At 45.9% G+C, this 21386-nt stretch overlaps 1 protein-coding gene across 1 annotated transcript in view; it reads left to right on the plus strand.

The window, feature by feature from the left end:
- The window catches only part of RARRES1 (retinoic acid receptor responder 1), a 43346-nt gene that overhangs the window by 14794 nt on the left and 7166 nt on the right, over positions 1–21386 (plus strand). The window contains exons 2-4 of the mRNA XM_069580448.1: positions 12601–12663; positions 15017–15200; positions 18090–18226. Of these exons, the coding sequence (XP_069436549.1) occupies positions 12601–12663; positions 15017–15200; positions 18090–18226 (384 nt within the window). The remainder of the gene's footprint in view (positions 1–12600; positions 12664–15016; positions 15201–18089; positions 18227–21386) is intronic.

The raw sequence follows: 21386 nt of genomic DNA on the forward strand, positions 1-21386 counted from the left end.
ACCACACCACACAGCGCACACACACACCACACACACACCACACACATACCACACACACGCCACACACATACACTCACGCCACACATACACCACACACACACACACAGCACACACCACACACACACCAGACACACACACACCACACACCATACACACACACACCACACACACACCACACACCACACACCACACACACACGGCACATAGCACACACCACACACACACCAGACATACACCACACACACACACCACACACCATACACACACACCACACACACACACCACACACCATACACACACACACCACACACACACACCACACACCACACACACACCACAACCACACACATACACACACAGCACACACCACACACACACCAGACACACACCACACACACACCACACACCATACACACACACACCACACACACACACCACACACCACACACACACCACACACACACCACACACACACCACACACCACACACACACAGCACACACACACTCACACACTACACACCACACAAACCACACACACCACACACACACCACACACCACACACACACCACATACCAGACACCACACACACACACACACACACCACACCCCACACACCACAGACATCCCCCCCACACACACACACCACACACACACACCACACACACCACACACCCACACCACATACCACACACACCACACACACACACACCACACACCACACACACACCACACACACACCACACACACACCACACACCACACACACACAGCACACACACACTCACACACTACACACCACACAAACCACACACACCACACACACACCACACACCACACACACACCACATACCAGACACCACACACACACACACACACACCACACCCCACACACCACAGACATCCCCCCCACACACACACACCACACACACACACCACACACACCACACACCCACACCACATACCACACACACCACACACACACACACCACACACACACACACCACACACACACACCACACACCACATACACACCACACACACACCACACACACACACACCACACACCACACACACACCACACACATACCACACACACACACACCACACACCACACACACACCACACACATACCACACACACACACACCACACACACACACCACACACCACACACATACCACACACACACACACCATACACCACACACCACACACCACACACACACCACACACACACACACCACACACACACCACACACACACTTAAGAAAATCAGGTAGAGCATTTACATCTTAAAGACACAGGGAGAGAAATGCAAGTTTCTCCTAGAAGGGCCTTTGTTTCTGAATTCTGAAAAGATATTTTATCGAGTAGGCTCTTTCTAGCTGCATACACACTTAAAAATGAGTTTCAGAATGTTAAAAGAGCCCCAATTTGACCATTTTTGGTTCGAGAGCTCCTAGTATAGTTCTTCCAGTGAAGTGAGTATTTGCAAGTATAAATTTCCATATGTGTTGTACATGAACCTGGCTGGGGTGTTAGTTGGAGGCTGGCAATCTACTGCTCTTTTGCTTTGAAAGCTTTGTTCCCCATTGTAAAGTCAGTTTGTCGAGGTAAAATGCTCGTGACAATGCTGTCGTGGACCTGTGTGCTGTTTGTAAGCTTGACTCCGCTAGATGTCACCCTAGAGTCGATCCAGCTCTCCCGGTGTCTCAGTTTCTCCTTCTGGTAGTGTTAAGACCACTCTGAGTGCTCCCATCAGAGTGGCCAGCTCATAGGCTCATCCCTGGCAGAGCAAGTTTTTAATTAAAATGTGTGGGTTTCCCTATAGGGACAGCTGCGTGGTATGAGGACGTGCTTCCAGCACTCCCACAAGTTTCTCAATTACCTGAGAAAGCCCACTAGGAGATCTCCTTCCTTGGAGCTGAAAGCTCTCATGAGATATCTTCCATTTTATTCTGAAAAACTCTATTAAAATAGCCAATCCAAGTTAAAACAACAGGCCAGCTTCCCACCTAATTACACAGTCCAGCCCTGCTCAGTGTCTTTTAACTGAGAATAACCCAGGTACCTCTTCTTGAAACTAAGTTTTCAGGATAATCTTGGAGGCAAGAGGAGGTTAACACCACCGAGTAAAACTTAGGACCCTCAGCCACTGCTGGGAGAGCTGCAGGCCAGGAGAGATTCACACACATTTGTCTGTACTCTTGTCACCGGCCAAAATCTTAGCTTTCTCTGCCCACTGAAGCCAAACAAAGATACGGAGACAGAGCTTTGAGGAAATAGAAAGGTGGCTTTAATTCTCAGCCAGTGGAGAGGGGAACCCAGTAGGCTTATGCCTCAGATCTGTGTGCCCCCTCCCCCCCACCCTGCGCTAGGGGCTTATATAAGATGAGGGCTCGCAGTCAGGAGTTGGGGATGAGGAACAGAAGGGTTAGCATCTTGATTGCTTCCTCTTGCATTGTTTCAAAGACAGTCATAGGCTGTGTCAGGCGCCCAGTCACTGAGTCGGGTGGTTGGCTGGCTCTGTGGCCTTCGTACTGATCTGTAAAAAGAACTATAAGGGGAAGAGTGTTGCAAGGGTAAACACCAGGTGCAGGATGCATTTAGCATAGAGCCAAAGGAAAACAGGTGTGAAGTTTAGCTCCTGCAGGGGCTTCCCTGGTAGCTCAACTTGTAAAGAATCCGCCTGCAATGAGGGAGACCCTGATTCAATTCCTGGGTCAGGAAGATCCCCTGGAGAAGGGATAGGCTACCCATTCCAGTATTATTGGGCTTCCCTGGTGGTTCAGATGGCAAAGAATCTGCCAGCAATGCAGAAGACCTGAGTTTGATCCCTAGGTTGGGAAGATCCCCTGGAGGAGGCATGGCAGCCCACTCCAGTATTCTTGCCTTGTTCAAAATTCCCATGGACAGAGGAGCCTGGAGGGCTGCAGTCCAGGGGTCACAAAGAGTTGGACACGACTGAGTGACTAAGCACAGCCACAGCACAGTGACTCAGCACAGTTGACACAGCACAGCACAGCTGCAGTTAGAAGGTAGAAAAACAAACTTCTTTGCAGACCTGCAGAGTTAGGAGCAGTTAAAGTAAACAAACAAACAAAAAAACTAGGGCATGTTCAGGCCTGCTCACTGTTGTGTTTAATCTTCTTTGTTGTCAAGAAAGGGAAAGAAAAAACCTCACTCCTCTTTTTGTCATTTTCACTGCAACTCTCTCTGAGGAGGCAGGCTGGGCTAAGAGGCCACTGCTGGTGCCTCGGCTCCGGATCCGGGTGAAGCGGAGAAGCCTGCCCTGGGTCCCTTCACTGGCCACCGGATCTGTCAGCTGAAGAAATACATAACCTAAGAGTTGAGAAGTTTGTTCTCTTTGGTGGACTCACTGAGGACTATAGCCCAGGATACAGCTTCTCAGATTGTGCTGAGGGACTGTTCCAAAGAGGTGAGGGAGGAGCCAGGAGATGTAGGAGTTCTTTCTGGGGGGAAAAATGTCAAATATCCAAAGATGACAAGATTACTGTTAGTCACAAATACAGACATTTCAAGTTAGAGTTTAGAGCTTGTGTATGTATGGGAAGATGCAGGAGTCTGGGCTCATTGAAATCACTCCTTTGATAGACACCTCAACTATTTAGGGCCAGTGTCCTGCTTCTCTCCTTCCTGAATGCCCCTCAGGGCGCACTGTAGGGGCTTTATGGCTGCAGTAGTTTTTGTTTGCTGATATGGTAGGCGACATTCTTCGTCTGCACCATTCTTCCCACCTCCCTTGGGGAACTAGAAGGGCTGATGTATCCTCTGTGTTTTCTTCTGTTTAATTTGATTGCGCCAGGTCTTAGTTGCAGCCTGTGGGGTCTAGTTCCCTGACTAGGGATCAAACCACATGCCCCCTGCATTGGGAACTCTGAGTCTTAGTCACTGGACCACCAGGGAAGTCCCTGTGAATGTTCTTATGAGAGAGATTGTTGCTGTGTGTGTAAATTTTTATTTAAAACATTTTTGTAAGTGGTATGCTGTGCATTTTCCTGTGTCTGCTGTTTTCACTTCCTGCCTTGAGGGTCTCTCTTAGTTGCTCTGAGGATGGCTGGTTGGCTACCTCTCCCCGCTGTGATCTGTGCTTGTTTTTCAGTTGCTAAGTTACGTCCAGTTTTTTGTGACCCCGTGGACTGCAGCACGCCAGGCTTCCCTGTCCTTCACTATCTCCTGGAGTTTGCTCAAACTCATGTCCATCGAGTCGGTGATGCCGCCCCACTAGCTCATCCTCTGTCTCCCCCTTCTCCTCCTGCCCTTCTGCATAGCACCCCCATTCTACCTGCCTACCCCCCAGGGAGGCACAGCAGATTGTCTCCAACTTCCCACCACACACAGAATGCCTCAAGGAACATCCCATAAGTCCCCTGTTACAGTGTCACCGTTTCTCTGGGATACATACCTGGAAGTAGCTATTGGATCCTAAAAGTATGTATAATCTCGATTTGGCTGAGTCATCCAGACTGCCCTGCAGCCAGGCTGCACTGGGCTACCTTCCACCAGCCATGAACCCCCAGCCTTGGCCAACAGGTTGGCCTTACGCACTTTCCCATTTATTGCCAGTGTAACAGTTGTGCAGTGGTCCCTCCCTGCTCCTTTAGCTGCATCTCTTGTGTACAGGCCTTCAGAGCTCTGTTAACCCAGGAAAGACATGTGATATGCTTAGAACCTCACCCAGCACAGGCCCTAGAGGGTATATACTATTGTTCTATACATATAAGCATCCTTTAAATGATGGTAGATTTAATAACGTTGTACTAACACAAAATGTGCATTCTAGTGATTCTTTCTGACCTGAGTAATGTATTTAGCTGACCATGTTGACCTGCTGGTTCACATCCGCATCTGTCTACCGTACTCTACCCTGCATTTCTGCCATCCCCACCTTGGTTCATCCCACATCCTTCTGTGTGGAATGTTTGCCAGCTACTCACAATCATCCTGCTTCCCAGATGGCACAGATGGTAAAGAATCTGCTTTACAATGTGGCAGGTTTGATCCCTGGGTCAGGAAGTTCCCCTGGAGAAGGGAGTGGCTATCCAGTATTCTTGCCTTGGAAATCTCATGGACAGAGGAGCCTGGTGAGCTACAACCCATGGGGTCTCAAAGAGTCAGACACAATGAACCTGTGCACACGTACCCTCATCCTGACATCCCCAAAGTTAATTCCTTCACTTCAGAGTTCAGCTTAGATGTCACTTTTCTGGTCCCCAGACTAGATCACTTCTCCAGTTACCCTTTCATAGCTCCTACGTCATCCGTGATCAAATAATCAGCTGTACCATGAACTATTTCAAGTCCTTCTCCTGTGGCCTGACTGCCCCGAGGGTGGCTGTGACAGTCTTTTCCTTGTCCTCCTGCTCCCAGCCCTGTTTCACGTTCAGAACTCCTGGGGTGCATTTGAACTACAGAGACCTCTTCATCACTGGATAGTTTAATCAGAGACAGCCAAGGGTACACACAGCCCTAAAGTGCCCTGAGGAGCGTGAGACCCTCATCCCGGACGGCCCTGACTGGTCTTCCAAGGCTGCCACCTTATCTCTGGAGAACCTGCAACTTGGCCTCAGAGGACCTGGTGACTCAGAGGAAGGGAGCCGGGAGAGGCCTTTAGGGGAGATAAAGGGACTGAGTCTTGATAAATGATAAAGTACAACCACAAATATAAAAATCCTATTTGGGACAAAATGTAGATGTTTTTAAGAGTGCCTGATTAATACAAAAGAAGCAGAGCAAACCAGGAAGAAAAATGACCCTTCAGAAGGACAGCTCCATCCTGACTCAGCTCACAGCCTTGGTTACTGCAGGTGTTTCTTTCCCCGCAAAGAGTAGGTACTGGTGCTGTAACTGGGAAGGGTTAATTTTGAATTTACTCTGGATCTGCTCCTGCGACTTTAACCTTTATTTTGCAGCTTTTATTGTTATAGTGGTCTGCCTCAGGGAGATAACCTGAGCCGCCCATCTGTGAAGGAAGTGAAGCAAAAACATCACCCTGCCTGAGGCTTGCCATTCCAGGGCACATTTACAAGGATTGAATAGCTTTTTACTTTGTTTCCTCACCTCCCCTCTCCCCCCAGCTCTGATCCATAAAAGAATCCGGCAGCCCGGCCCCAACAAGATGGTTATTTTGAGATGCTAGCCTGCCATCTTCTCAGTCAGCCGGTTCCCAAATACAGTCCCTTCCTGATCCCAACACCTCATCGAGGTTCATTGACTCATCTTAATGGCGAGCAGAGCGAGCTTGAACTTGGTAACAGCTCCTCATTTAGCCTCCATGTGTTTTCAAAAAAAATTACAGAGTCAAATAATGTCTTAAGTACTCTATTTGAAATATGCACAATTATATCAAGGTTAAAGCAGGCTTTTGTGAATTTCTGTGGATAGCAAATAAGTGTGCCCAGTTTATTAGTTATGGAAAGGTGGGTGGTCCTTAAGATTGTTCTCCGTATTGCCTTCCTGGGGGCATGACAGGAAATGCCACAGCTTCCACCGCCACCTCCACTGAATCTCCTTTTATGACATCCAGCTGCTTCCTGGCCTTCTTCCATGCCCTGGAGCATGAAGGTGGTACCACCAACTCTCCTGACCCCCAGATAGCAGCCTGAGGGGCATCCTGACTCCTGTGAAGGGGGCTGACCCCAGGCCCCTAAGTGGAGGTGAAGGGCAGACTTCCAGGTCATGCATGGAGCAGGTGGGAGGTCTACAGGGCTGGTGCAGAGAGCAGTTCAAGCCTTAGACTTACTGCCTCTGTGAGTCTCAGCTGTTGGTGTCCGCGTGGCTCAGGGGGGTGTTCTCTGTGTTCCTCTAACTCGGGTCTGGTGTCGAGGAGACTTGGAGACAGATGTATGGGGCACCTTGTTCAGCTACTTTCATTCAGGTCCCACTTACACCCTTTAACGGCTCTCTGTGAGCTCCAGGCAGGAGAAAGCCGAAGTATAAACAAGCTATTGTTTTCAGTCCCTCAGTTGTGTCTGACTCTTTGTGACCCCATGAACTGCAGCACTCCAGGCTTCCCTGTCCTTCACTATCTCCCAGAGTTTGCTCAAACTATTGTCCATTGAGTCGATGATGCCATCCAACCGTCTCATCCTCTGTAGTCCCCTTTTCTTCCTGCCCTCGATCTTTCCCAGCATCAGGGTCTTTTCCCATGAGTCAGCTCTTCGCATCAGGTGGTCAAAGTATTGTAGCATCAGCTTCAGCATCAGTCCTTCCAATGAATATTCAGGACTGATCTCCTTTAGGATGGACTGGTTGGATCTCCTTGCAGTCCAAGGGACTCTCAAGAGTCTTCTCCAAGACCACAGTTCAAAAGCATCAATTCTTCGCCACTCAGCCTTCTTTATGGTCCAACTTTTCCATACATGACTTCTGGAAAAACCATAGCTTTGATGTAGACCTTTGTTGGCAAAGTAACGTCTCCGCTTTTAATACGCTGTCTAGGTTTGTCGTAGCTTTTCTTCCAAGGAGCCAGTGTCTTAGTTTCATGGCTGTAGTCACCTGCAGTGATTTTGGAGTCCAAGAAAATAAAGTCTTGTCACTGTTTCCATTTTTTTTTCCCTACCTGTTTGTCACGAAGTGATGGGACTGGATGCCATAATCTTAGTTTTTTGAATGTTGAGTTTTAAGCCATCTTTTTCACTCTCCTCTGACTTTCATCAAGAAGCTCTTTAGATCCTCTTTGCTTTCTGCCATAAGCATGGTGTCATCTGCATATCTCAGGTTACTGATATTTCTCCCGGCAATCTTGATTCCAGCTTGTACTTCATCCAGCCCAGCATTTCGCATGATGTACTCCGCATATAAGTTAAATAAGCAGAGTGACAATATTCAGCCTTGCCGGTTCTCTGCAAGCTCCAGGCAGGAGAAAACCAAAGTAAAAACAAGCTGTTGTTTTTCAGTTGCTTGGTCATGCTGACTCTGTGACCCCATTAACTGTAGCACACTAGGCTGATGTTTGAAGCAGTCTGTTGTTCCGTATCTGGTTCTAACTCTTACTTCTTGACCTGCATACAGCTTTCTCAAGAGGCAGGTAAGGTGGTCTGGTATTCTCATCTCTGTTAAGAATTTTCCAGTTTGTCGTGATCCACACAGTCAAAGGCTTTACCGTAGTCAATGAAGCAGAAGTAGATGTTTTTCTGGAATTCCCTTGCCTTTTTTAAGATCCAACTGATGTTTGGTCTCTGGTTCCTCTGCTTTGTCTAAACCAGCTTGTACATCTGGACGTTCTCAGTTCACATATTGTTGAAGACTGGCTGGAAGGATTTGAGCATTACCTTGCTAGCATGTGAAATGAGTGCAGTTTGTGGGGTAGTTTGAACGTTCTTTGGGATTGGAATGAAAACTGACCTTTCCCAGTGCTGTGGCCAATGCTGAGTTTTCCAAATTTGCTGGCATACTGAGTGCAGCACAAGCTAGATGGAGTCTGGATCTCAGCCTTCCATAGTCTCATCCTTGGACCAGACCCTGCTTCCCAGCACAGTTCTTTCTCTCCCTCATGTGATTTTTTTCAGTTAATTTTTATTGGAGTATAGTTGATTTACAATGTTGTGTTAGCTTCTGCCATATAGCACAGTAAATCAGTTATACATATGCATATATCCACTCTTTTTAAAATATAAATTTATTAATTTTAATTGGAGGCTAATTACTTTACAATATTGTAGTGGTTTTGCCAGACATCAACATGTATCCTCAGGTGATGTATAGAGTACTGAGAAGAGCTCCGTGTGCTGCACAGTAGGCTCTTATTAGTTATATATAGCGGCATGAATATGTCAATCTCAGTCTCCCACATTACCCCTCTCTCCTCATTTCCCCTTTGGTGACCATAAGCTTGTTGTCTACATCTGTGACTCAATTTCTGTCTTGTAAATAGGTTCATTTTTTATCATTTTTTAGATTCCACATATAAGCAGTATCATATGATATTTGTTCTTCTCTGACTTGCTTCACTCACTATGGCAATCTCTAGGTCCGTCCATGTTGCTGTAAATGATGTTATTTCCTTCTTTTTGTGGCTGAGTAGTATTCCATTGTATGTACGTACCCCATCTTCTTCATTCCTCTGTTGATGGGCATTGAGGTCGCTTCCATGTCTTGGCTATCGTAAACAGTGCTGCAGTGAACACTGGGGGCAGGTATCTTTTCAGATTATGGTTTTCTCTGGGTGTATGTCCAGGAGTGGGATTGCTGGGTCGTATGGTAGTTCTGTTTTTGGTTTTTGAAGGAATCCTTATACTGTTCTCCATAGTGGCTGCACCAGTTTATATTCCCACCAACATTTATGGGTGGGTTTCCTTTTCTCCACACCCTCTCCAGCATTTATTGTTCGTAGACTTTTTGACGATGGCCATTCTGACCAGTGTGAGGTGAAAACTCATTTGTGTGTCTCTAATAATTAGCAACACTGAGCATCTTTTCCTGTGCTTTTTGGCCATCTGTATGTCTTCTTTGGCGAAATGTCTACTTAGATCCTCTGCCCAGTTTTTGATTGAGCTGTTTGTTGTTTTGGTATTGAGCTATATGAGCTGCTTGTGCATTTTGAAGGTGAATTCTTCTCATTCCGTGTGGGCTTTTTGAGTTATGGCTCAGTAGTTGGGCTCATGTGGGCTCATGTGGGCTCAGTAGTCGCAGTGCATAGGCTTAGTTGCTGCACAGCATGTGGGATCCCAGCTTCCCAGCCAGCAATCGAACCCTTGTCTCCTGCCCTGGAAGGTGGATTCCTAACCACTGGACCACCAGGGAAGCTACCTGTAGTGTAGTTTCAGGTCAGGGAGCCTGATTCCTCCAGCTCCATCTTTCTTTCTCAGGATTGCTTTGCTATTCAAGGTCATTTGTGTTTCCCTACAAATGACAAAAATTTTTGTTCTATGAAAAATGCCATTGGTAATTGATAGGGATTGCATTGATGTAGTGGCGATTAGGATAGTTTCCTTATTTTTCCTGATCTTTCGTTGTTAGTGTGTAGAAATGCAACAGATTTCTGTGTATTGTATACTGCAGCTCTGCGGGGAGGGGTGGTGTGCCACCCTGTGACTTGTGGGATCTTAGTTCCCCAACCGGGGATTGAACCTGGGCCCTCTGCAGTGAAGGCACCGAATCCTTACCACTGGACCATCAGAGAATTTCCATGTATCCTGCAACTTTACCAAATTCATTGATGAGCTCTAGTCATTTTCTGGTGGCATCTTTAGGATTTTCTGTGTATAGTATCATGTCATCCACAAACAGTGACAGTTTTACTTCTTTTCCAATTTGGATTCCTCTAATTTTTTTCTTCTCAGATTGCTGTGGCTAGGACTTCCAAAACTATGTTGAATAAAAGTGGTGAGAGTGGACAGCTTTGTCTTGTTCCTGATCTTAGAGGGAATGCTGTTAGCTTTTCGCTGTTGAGTGTGATGTTAGCTGTGGGTTTGAATAGGTTTTAATAACAATACAAATAGTGAGCACTGGACTTTTACCCTGACCAAGGCACCATCTAAACTCTGTTGCGCTTTGCTCTGCACAACAGTCTGAGTGCTGCAGTGTTTACCTTACTGGGGTTCCCACAGTCTTTGGGATCAATTTCCAAGTCCTCTACAAAAAAATGCTTTTGTGACCTTGCGCCAGCCTCCCCAGACAGCCTTTTCCCTAGCTTCGCAGCCTTCCCTGAAACGCCAGCCCCTGCCCTCCATTCCCACGTCTTTGCCTGGCTCCCCTTTTCTCTAGAAAGCCTCCCCAGATTAAGTGCCCAGCACACATGTGCTCCGGCCACATAGGAAAGCTGCGCTGTGTGGCTGTTGATTTATCCTGTCCACACAGGGTGCAGGTTTCCGGTCAGGCTGGACAGGATGTTTAATTTCCTTGTATCTCCCTGGTGCCTGGCATACTAGGTGGCAAACAGTGAATGGCTGAGAAGACAGACACATGTGTATGAATTTTGTAATTCGTATGAATATGTAAGTGAAATCAGTGTCTCAGCTTCCACCAGAACTTGTTTTGAGATTGAAAATGAGCCCTAAGCAGACAGCTCTCACGCATGGGCTCTGGGTGCCCCTTGACCCCCAGCAATATCTGTACATCCACACATTTAAATATTCCTTCTGTAAACAATTGCCATAGAATCCTCACTCTCCATTCTCCAGTTTCCCAGAATTTATTTTTTTTTAAGTCTGTGATAGGAATGGATGATATCTGGTCCACTTAAAATGACCATGCTTGGTGGTTGTGTTCCTGGGCTAAAGTTCACAGGAAGCAGAGGAAATTCCCTGGTGGTCCAGTGGTTAAGACTCTGTGCTTCCACTGCAGGGGTACATGAGTTTGATCCCTGGTTGGGGAACTAAGATCCTGTGCGGCTGTGTTTCCGCCTCACTCCCACCTCCCACAAAAGGGAAATAGCTGTTTCCAGAATAACTTAACACTGTGTGGAATAACTTCAGCTCCAGGTGGCAGAAGCTCCCTTTCTTCTCTAGAAAACATCCCTTTTACTGAATGATCATTGTGCTCTTTAAAAAAAAAATGATGGCCAATAACAAAGTTCTTCTGAACAGTCTAATGGGCTTCAGTGATATGGATATCTATTCTCTAAAGCTCTGCATTGGAATCAGTTCAAAGGTTTAAAAAGGCTAAACATGCATTTCCAAAGTTTAGAAGCATGCCTACTTGTGAAGCTCCGAGACCGTGATTGCTGTGGTAACTCAGCCTGCCCCAGGCTCAGCCCGTCACAGAGCTCCCCCACCTCAGGCCTCCCGTGCGGGTCCACTCTGCCCTCCCCTGCATCTGGGTGCTGCTTCCGCACTGTCCCTTTGACCTCCACTGAGGGCTCCTCCCCCAGACGCCTTCCTCAACCCCCACTCTTTCTTCGCTTACCACCTGGAAACCCATCATTACTGGCTGCATCTTTGTCACCGGATCCTGTTTTCAACTGTGAGCGGCAGGAGGGGGAGCTGCTGAGGCCCGGTGCCCAGCACAGGGCATGGAGGGGCACCGGTGGTTGGGGAAGGAGGGAACCCTCTCCTCAACCCTGTGTGCTCACGTCTGTTTCTCCTCCAGCTGCTCCCACAAAGCCAGCTTCTAGCATCAGGACCAGTTTCCCCCTCTCAACCTTCCTGTTTGTGAGCAGCTGTCAAATCAGCAAGCAGAGTGGCATGATCAGACCAAAATTTGAGATCTTTTCTCCTGGTTAAAAAAAAAAAAATCGATTTTATTCAGGTGTAAGTGCTACAGCTTCCATTTGCATGTCATGTTATCCCAAGAGAGTAAGCGGTTGTTGTTCAGTTACTAAGTCTTGTGTGATTGTTCGTGATTCCATGGACTGCAGCATGCCATGCTTCCCTGTCCTTCACCATCTCCTGGAGCTTGCTCAAACTCATGTCCATTGAGTCGGTGATGCCATCCAACTATCTTGTCCTTTGTTGTCCCCTTCTCCTCCTGCCTTCAATCTTTCCCAGCATCAGGGACTTTATCAATGAGTTGACTCTTTGCATCAGGTGGCCAAAGTATGGAAGCTTCAACTTCATAATCAGTCTTTCCAATGAATATTCACGTTTGATTTCTGTTAACAGAACTTCCACTTGGCTAAAATTCCATTTCTGTGCTTCAGGTTAATCAGAAGAAGGAATATAAATTTGACCTGGTGTTTACCACAGAATTCTACAGAGCAGAGGTAAGCTGCCATGGTTCGTGAAGTGTCCCATTAACAACTTTTATGGATTTTTTTTTTTTAAGTGAGAATCTTAATATTGGGTTGGCCAAGAAGTTCATTTGGAGTTTTCCATAATACATGAACAGACTTTTTGATCAAACCTGTATATAGAGGCCTGGAGATTTACTTGTGTGTGTGTGTTTTTCTGTCCTGCTTCGTTTTCTATTTGTTCTCAAGAACCGAAGACTAGAGCTTGGTAGGACAACTTCATGACCTTAAACAGGGTTGCTCTGAAAACAGTCCACAGAGCCATCTTTGTCGCTAGGAGGGTGTTTCGCACTCTAGCATCCGCTGCCCCTCCTGCACATCTCAGAATCCCTGGAGTGACTCACTTCTAAATGCCAGCCTGCTCTTTTCCTGTCAGCTGGTGACATTCCCCGTTAGTGGGCTGGCGTAGCGGGAGACCATCTCCGGGAGCTGCGCTGAGCAGGGGTATTCTGTAACCCAGAGCAGCCTGTCCCCCCGCAGGCACCTTCAACCTCTCCAGCTGTGACCCAGCAGGCCACGATTCTCCAAGTTTCCTTTCCCCTGCTGTCAAGAAGAGAGTTAACAGGAGATCCAGATAGAAATCAGAGCCAGATGAACTTCCCAGTGCTGGGCCGAGCTGGGAGGCATCAACCAGAACCTGGGTGGAGGGAGCAGCCCAAAGCCCTCTATGTGGCACTGAGTCAGGGCTGCAGGGGTGGGCAGGCAGCACCAAGGTGTCCCAGGGAGGCAGAGCTTCAGAAAAGGCAGGGCCCCTCCAGTGGAGGCTTCTGAAAGAAAGCTTACCAGTATTCAGAACTGACCGGACAACAGTTCGCCAACTTTGCTCGTTAACCTGAGAATTAACATTTTATTAAGGCATAAGGAGGGTGCTTTTGGCTTCTGTGTTGCCAGCGGAGGTGTTCAATTAAAGCAAAAGGGAAAGTGACCACTAGAGTATTTTGACCTGCTGTGCTGCTCTGAAGGGCATGGGGAGCTACTGAGGGCCTGAGGAGAGTTCTTTCATCTTCAGGCAACTGCTTTGATTCTGTGGGGCCAACTGGGGGGGGCGGGGAAGAAAAATAAAACAAAAGGGGACAACACCCCATTTCCTTTCCCCTGCTTTGGAAATAGCTTTGACCTCAAAGGAGCCCACGTGCCAGCCCTGTCTTTTGCCCTTGATAAGCCTCTTCACCATTTCCCTGCATGGCACTGATGATTAGGAAAGCCTATTGCAGTTTTTGTGGGTTTTTTGGCTTTAGTTCTAGGAGGGGGAGCTTATTAGGTAAATCCAATCTTGATTACAATTTGTTTGTGGGCTTTTTTTTTTTTTTTTGGTTGTTTTAACCAAAAAAACAAAACTGGGACTCCACCCAGTTCAAATAACTGTAAAAGGGAAAAGAACTTAGTTGGTCAACTGACCAAGTTGTTATAGGAGTTTACTCGGGCCATGAACTTCCTCAAATCATAGGCCCAGTGGATGGTTTGAGCGAACATGCATTTTTCTGAGAAGCAGTTCCTTGGCTTTTATTGTTAGATTGAGGAATCAGTGACCTTAAAGGGTATAGAACTGTCCCAGAAATGAGTCGTGCACTTGATGTCTACTTAAAGCATCCAGCTACCCATTTCCACGTGTCTCTGGGTTAGAGAGTAAGTGAGGGCAATCCCAGAACACTCAGAGTGTCCAGGTTTCAATGTGAGTATAAGCCGACAGCCCTCAGTCACGTGGATAGTTGGAGCAGCCCCTCAGGGGTGGTTTGTGCTTCTACTTCTTCCAGATTAGACCTCGGGGCTCTCCAGAGCTAGGGCCCCGGCATCACAGACACAGCTCAGGTCCTGGCTGACCACTTACCTACTACCTGTGACACGTGGAGGAGGTTCCTCTTTAATCGTCAGTCTTAATCTGTAAAATTGGAGTAAGAGGACCAAATTCATCAGGCAGCATGATGGTATTGTCACTTGTGTTCATGGAGATCAGTTTCCTCTTGGTCAAAGTTTGCAAGCTTGAGTTCCAACTGAGTATTATATTGGTCCCAGAGAGGAAAGTACCTGTCTTAGAGTTCTGAGCTGAGCAGCACTCACAGCTGTCAGTGAGTATTTCTTTGGAAAATGCCCTGCCTTCTTTCCTGAGGGCACCATCAGAAAGCAGGAATTTAAGAGACAGCAAAGGCTGAAGATTGTTGTGTTTAGTGTGAGCCCCAAAATCACAGTCTACAAAGCAGACCACTACATATGCAGGCCAGGGCATACCTGCCATGTATGGGGAGCTCCCCCGTCTTGTGTTTGTACGTTGGGGTGGGTGTGAAGTGATGAGGAACCATCCTTTTTAATTCCAAAATCTTTATTTCAGGAAGGTGAGAAACGTCTGGGAACATGTTCTGCTCAAGTATTTTTCAGGAATGATAAACCCAGACCAGCTGTTAATGTGACATGTACTCAGCTCATTAAGAAGGAGAGGAGACAGGAAGAGGATTACCAGCTCTACAAGCTCATGAAGCAGCTTAAAAGCCCCTTGAACGCAGTCAGGATTCCTGGTATATACCCATCTCTGGAATGTCTGTGTTCAGGAATGTGTATCATTACTAAATCTCAAGAAGAATGATCATCTAAAAGTTTATTTCCCAAATGGCACTTTAACGACAGAAGGTGGTTTACCTCATTATTTAAACAAAATTCAGAAGAATCCTTTTCTGGTTCTCCTCCTCCATACAAGATAGTGACTCCATCAGGAACTATCTGTGCCCCTTTCACCTGCCCACTTCCATCCCAGACGCGGGCAGGGCAAGAGCTTGACTGCAAAAGAGGTGGAGGTCTTTGTAACAGGACCCACACACAGAGGTGCAGTTTTCAGGGTTGAGTCCAGGAGCTGAGGAGATGTTTCTAGAGGTTTCTAGTGGTAGTTTTGGGAACTTAAAGTGATGAGACCCTATCCAGGACCTTGGCTATGCCCAGCATTGCGTTCTGCACCAGGGCTGGGCGAGTCGACTGTCTTGGGGCCTTGCTGGGAGGCTGTAGTGGAGTCGAGCTGATCTCATTTTAGGTCCGGAGCTAATGGGCAGTGGTGCCGTCTCTTCTGAGAAATGAACCTTGCCTCTCCAGTGACTCAGCTGAAGTGAAGCAGAGCCCATTTGCTCTGGCACTCAGAGACTGGGCACTTACCGGCAAATCCAATTTCCAAAACCGCAAAGTCATCTCTGCACCTGCACTTAGGCATTAGACTTGACATCTGGCCACCACAGTGCTCCCTGTGTCACTCTCTCTCAGCCTGCTCGTTTGCCCGGAGGCTGAGAGAGACCCATTTCAGCGTGGAGGCCCTGCCGTCTCCATTCATTACTGCATCTGTGTCCCTCCATTATAGGGGCCGAGTGTTCTGCCAGACCTGGAGGTAGGATCCTGCTCTTTGTGCTTCTCAAATGCAGAGCTTGGATCGTTCTCATTATAGGACTCTGGCAACTTGGATTAAATCCTGTTCCAAAGAATCAGAATCTCATACTGTAGTAGAATTTGCTTATATTTAACTGCCTGAAATAAGGGGACCACTGACTGATGCTTACAATCCAGTTTTTTAGGGATTAATCCCCTGCTTAGCTAAGTGCAAATGGGAAGAAAAGGGGGCTTCCCAAGTGGCGCTAGGGGTAAAGAACCCACCTGCCAATGCAGGAGACATAAGGAAATGGCAACCCACTCCAGTCTTCTTGTCTGGAGAATCCCATGGACAGAGGAGCCTGGCGGGCTACAGTCCCTAGGGTCTGTAGTCCCAGGCGAGAGTACTGGAGTGGGTTGCCATTGCCTTCTCCACGTGTTGCTATGAAGATTCAAATGATTTAATAGAGTGCATGTTTTCATCAATGAAATCTACAGGTTCTCTTGTCACTTTAAATTCAGCAGAGACATTTAATGGTGCTATTTATAGCCTGTATATATAAAATTATCTACTTATAACTGAAAAGGTTTGGTTTTGGATAAAGTGAGTCAAAATCCATGTTGGAGTAGGCAGTTCGACTCTCAGCAGATCCCATTATTTAGTTAACCCAGGGTTTTTGACTGTTGAGCAGTTTTCTCTACAACTGGTGAGAAGATCGAATCCATCTTATGATGTCCTTGCTCTGCACTGTTTTTCCCCTAAAGAGTAATTGTCTAGTTTTCATTATAAGTAAAAAATTTCACCTTTTCTAATTTTATAAACTTCCTATAGATGAGGCCAATATGTTACATCTAAAAGACTGGGGAATAACCAGCTAAAGTCCAAAGTGACTCTGCATCAGTGCTACTGAATTCATGCTGGACACAAATTCGGTTGCTCTCACTATTCACAGTATTTTGTATAACTGATTTTTTTTTCTGTGGTTAATTTGTTTTGATCTCAAGATTTAAACTCAGAGTGGCACTGTAAGATGAAGGGAGTCTTTCACTCTTTCTCACATGCGTGCGGGCACACACACACACACACAGACAAGAATTCAAGGCTTAGCTCAAATCTCATCTCTGTGACATATTCCCCAACTTCTTCAGCCCAAAGAAATCTCCCCGTTTCCTGTGCCCTCCTCTCCTCTCTAATCTTCCCTCTCTTAAGAAAGGTGTCAGCTGCCTTTCTACACTGTCAACAAGAAGAGGTAGGGTCTCTCTTTGTATTGCCTACAGCACCCAAGCAATCAATGAATGCCTTCTGAACTGATGCTGTTATAAATCAATCAAGTTCTACCAACACAGAGCAGAATTTATGCAAAAGATTATTTTACCAAGAAGGGTTCATTTCCTAAGTAAGCTGTTAGTATTCCTCACATATTAAACTATTATTAGGCTTTAATACAGACCAGGAATATCTCTTTCAAACTACATAAATGATGGTCCATGAACAGCTCATAAATAACTTGCTAAAATTAGAGTTTCTAAACGTCACAAAAGATAATTAGTCATTGTTTCCCTACCTATCCCAGTATCTGATATTAAGTAATTTTTTAAAAAATAAATGCTGAATTTAAAAGATTACAGTCCCAAATCAATACCACAGGATTTTTTTCATTTGGTCAAAAAAAAAAAAAAAAGTGACACATGCTGCCACGGATTGGCTTTAATGCCTGGGATCAGAGAAGGACAAAGACATTTGCTGGATTGGTGAAGACCAGCACATTCACTGGAGAACACAAGTAGAAAGTGATGTGGAGAATATAACTGATAGATATTCCCATCTAATTAAAAGATTGGAGATTTTTAAATTAATCATTACAGCTCTTAGTTTGCATTTATGTAATACAGCAAGTAGCCCTTAAACTGTTCTATAGTAGCTTTACTTACCAGGCAAGCTGAAGCATGTAAACCTCTATACAACATAGACACAGATACAAGTCCTGTTTGACTACTGAAACTTCTAAACTTTTGTCCCATAAATGTCTTAACACGAATGCACTTTGTTTTTCCTTCAGACAGTCATGGATATATTGCTCCATCCCTGAGACCCATCTGGAACCTAGCTTTTCTGGGCAGCTCTTACGTGATGTGGCAAAAGACAACACCATTTCTACACTACTTCATGTCGCAGATTAGCAGTGTCAAGCAGTGGGTAAGAAAAACAAAAAAAAATTAACTTGTAACCCAAGGGATACAACCAGTGCAATGTTCTTAGAAAAAATTAAGATGAATTTCTAGATTTGTGGCAAGAGTTTTAACTGCATTTCATTCACTCAATACATATGTGAATGTCAGGTACTCTTTTGGGGACTGAGGATATAGCAGTGAACAAAAGACTCGAATGTAGCTGTCTGTATTGGGACTAATTCTAGTGAGGGAAGATGGTGAACCAGTAAACAAGAAAATGTGTATCAAATGGTGATAAGGGCTATGGAGAAAAATACAGCAGGGAGAAGGGAATGTGGGGTATTGAGAGAATTATACTTTAGTCTAAAGTAAGGCCCCTCTAATTTGAGCAGAGGTCCAACAGAAGTGAGAGCAAGCCATGCCCCTAGAAGAGAAGGGGTTTCAGGCGGAGGGACCCGAGGCGGCAGTGTGGCTGATGGGCTGGATGAGTCCACACAAGGCCTGGGAGGCCATCAGAAGGACCTTGTCATTTACTTACTATAGGACTTTTTAGCAGAAGAGTGACAGTCTGACTTCAGATTGGATCATTTTGGCTGCTGTGTTGAGAACAGACTAGACAGACAAGGGTGGAAACAGGCAGAACAAGAGAGTATTGCAGTGACCTAGGCAAAGTCTGCTGGTAACTTGCATCAGGGTGGCAGCTGTGGAGGTGGTGAGAAGCATTTGGATTTTGAAGACGAACTAACAGTATTTGTTGATGGGCTGAATGTGGAATGTCTGACAATGAGAAAAGTTGAGGGTGATTCTTAGGATTTGGCATGAATAACCAGAAGGCTACTTTTCATTTACAGAGGAACAGATTTGGGTAGAAATTAGCTTGATTTGGGGCATTCTAAATTCCAAGTAGAGAATTTGGATAGTCCTCTGAACGTAAGAGTCTGAAGTTCAGAGGAGAGGTCTGGGTTGGTGTCAACAGCAATGTTGCTGTTTAGCCGCTCAGTTGTGTCTGATTCTGCGACCCCACGGACTGCAGCACGCCCGGCTTCCCTGTCTTTCACCGTCTCCCGGAGCCTGCTCAAAATCATGTCCACTGAGTCAGGGATGCCATCCAACCATCTTGTCCTCTGTCGTCCCCTTCTCCTACTGCCTTCAGTCTTTTGCAGCATCAGGGTCTTTTCTGCTGAGTCATCTCTTTGCATCAGTCCTTCCAATGAATATTCAGGATTGATCTCCTTTAGGACTGACTGGTTTGATCTCCTTGTAGTCCAAGGGACTCTCAAGAGTCTCCTCCAACACCACAATTCAAAAGCATCAATTCTTTGGCGCTCAGCTCTCTTTATAGTCCAACTCTCACATCCATACATGACTCCTGGAAAAACTATAGCTTTGACTAGATGGAACTTTGTTGGCAAAGTAATGTCTCTGCTTTTTAATATGCTGTCTAGGTTTGTCATAGCTTTTCTTCCCAGGAGCCAGTGTCTTTTAGTTTCACGGCTGTAGTCACCATCTGCAGTGATTTTGGAGCCCTAGAAAATAAAGTCTGTCACTGTTTCCATTGTTTCTCCATCTATTTGCCATGAAGTGATGGGACCAAACGCCATGATTTTCATTTTTTGAATGTTGAGTTTTAAGTCAATTTTTCCACTCTCCTCTTTCACCTTCATCAAGAGGCTCTTTAGTTCCTCTTCACTTTCTTCCATAAGAGTGGTATCATCTGTGTATCTGAGGTTATTGATATTTCTCTCAGCAATCTTGATTCCAGCTTGTGCTTCATTCAGCCCGACATTTTGATGTACTCTGCATATAAGTTACATAAGCAGAGTGACAAGATACAGCCTTGACGTACTCCTTTCCCAATTTGGAACCAGTCCGTTGTTCCATGTCTGGTTCTAACTGTAGCTTCTTGGCCTGCTTACAGATTGCTCAGGAGCCAGGTAAGCTGGTCTGGTATTTCCATCTCGTTAAGAATTTTCCAGTTTCTTGTTGTGATCCACATAAAGGCTTCAGTGTAGTCAGTGAAGCAGTAGTAGAGGTTTTTCTGAAATCCTCTTGCTTTTTCTATGATGCAGTGAATGTTGGCGATTTGATTTCTTGGTCCTCTGCCTTTTCTAAATCCAGCTTGAACATCTGTTCACGTACTATTGAAGCCTGGCTTGGAGAATTTTGAGCATTGCTTTGCTAGCATGTGCAATGAATGCAGTTGTGTGGTAGTTTGAACATTATTTCGCATTGTCCTTCTTTGGGATTGGAATGAAAACTGATCTTTTCCAGTCCTGTGGCCACTGCTGAGTTTTCCAAATTTGCTGGCATATTGAGGGCAGCATTTAACACCATCATCTTTTAGGATCTGAAATAGCTCAACTGGAATGCCATCACCTCCACTAGCTTTGTCTGTAGTGATGCTTCCTAAGGCCCACTTGACTTTGCACTCCAGGATGTCTGGCTATAGGTGAGTGATCAAACCATCATGTTTATCTGGGTCATTAAGATCTTTTTTTTTTGTATCAGTTCAGTTCAGTTGCTCAGTCGTGTCTGACTCTTTGCGACCCCATGAATCACAGCATGCCAGGCCTCCCTGTCCATCACCAGCTCCCGCAGTTCACTCAGACTCACGTCCATCGAGTCAGTGATGCCATCCCCCATCTCATCCTCTGTCGTCCCCTTCTCCTCCTGCCCCCAATCCCTCCCAGCATCAGAGTCTTTTCCAATGAGTCAACTCTTTGCATGAGGTGGCCAGAGTACTGGAGTTTCAGCTTTAGCACCATTCCTTCCAAAGAAATCCCAGGGCTGATCTCCTTCAGAATGGACTGGTTGGATCTCCTTGCAGTCCAAGGGACTCTCAAGAGTCTTCTCCAACACCACAGTTCAAAAGCATCAATTCTTTGGTGCTCAGCTTTCTTCACAGTCCAACTCTCACATCCATACATGACCACTGTGAAAACCATAGCCTTGACTAGGCGGACCTTAGTCGGCAAAGTAATGTCTCTGCTTTTGAATATGCTATCTAAGTTGGTCATAATTTTTTTTTGGTATAGTTCTGTGTATTTTTGCTACCTCTTCTTAATATCTGCTTCTGTTAGGTCCATACCATTTCATTCCTTTATTGTGCCCATCTTTGCATGAAATAGTCCCTTGGTATCTCTCATTTTCTCAAAGAGATCTCTAGTCTCCTATTCTATTGTTTT

Source organism: Ovis canadensis, chromosome 1 (genome assembly GCF_042477335.2).
Source record: "Ovis canadensis isolate MfBH-ARS-UI-01 breed Bighorn chromosome 1, ARS-UI_OviCan_v2, whole genome shotgun sequence".
Taxonomy (NCBI): domain Eukaryota; kingdom Metazoa; phylum Chordata; class Mammalia; order Artiodactyla; family Bovidae; genus Ovis; species Ovis canadensis.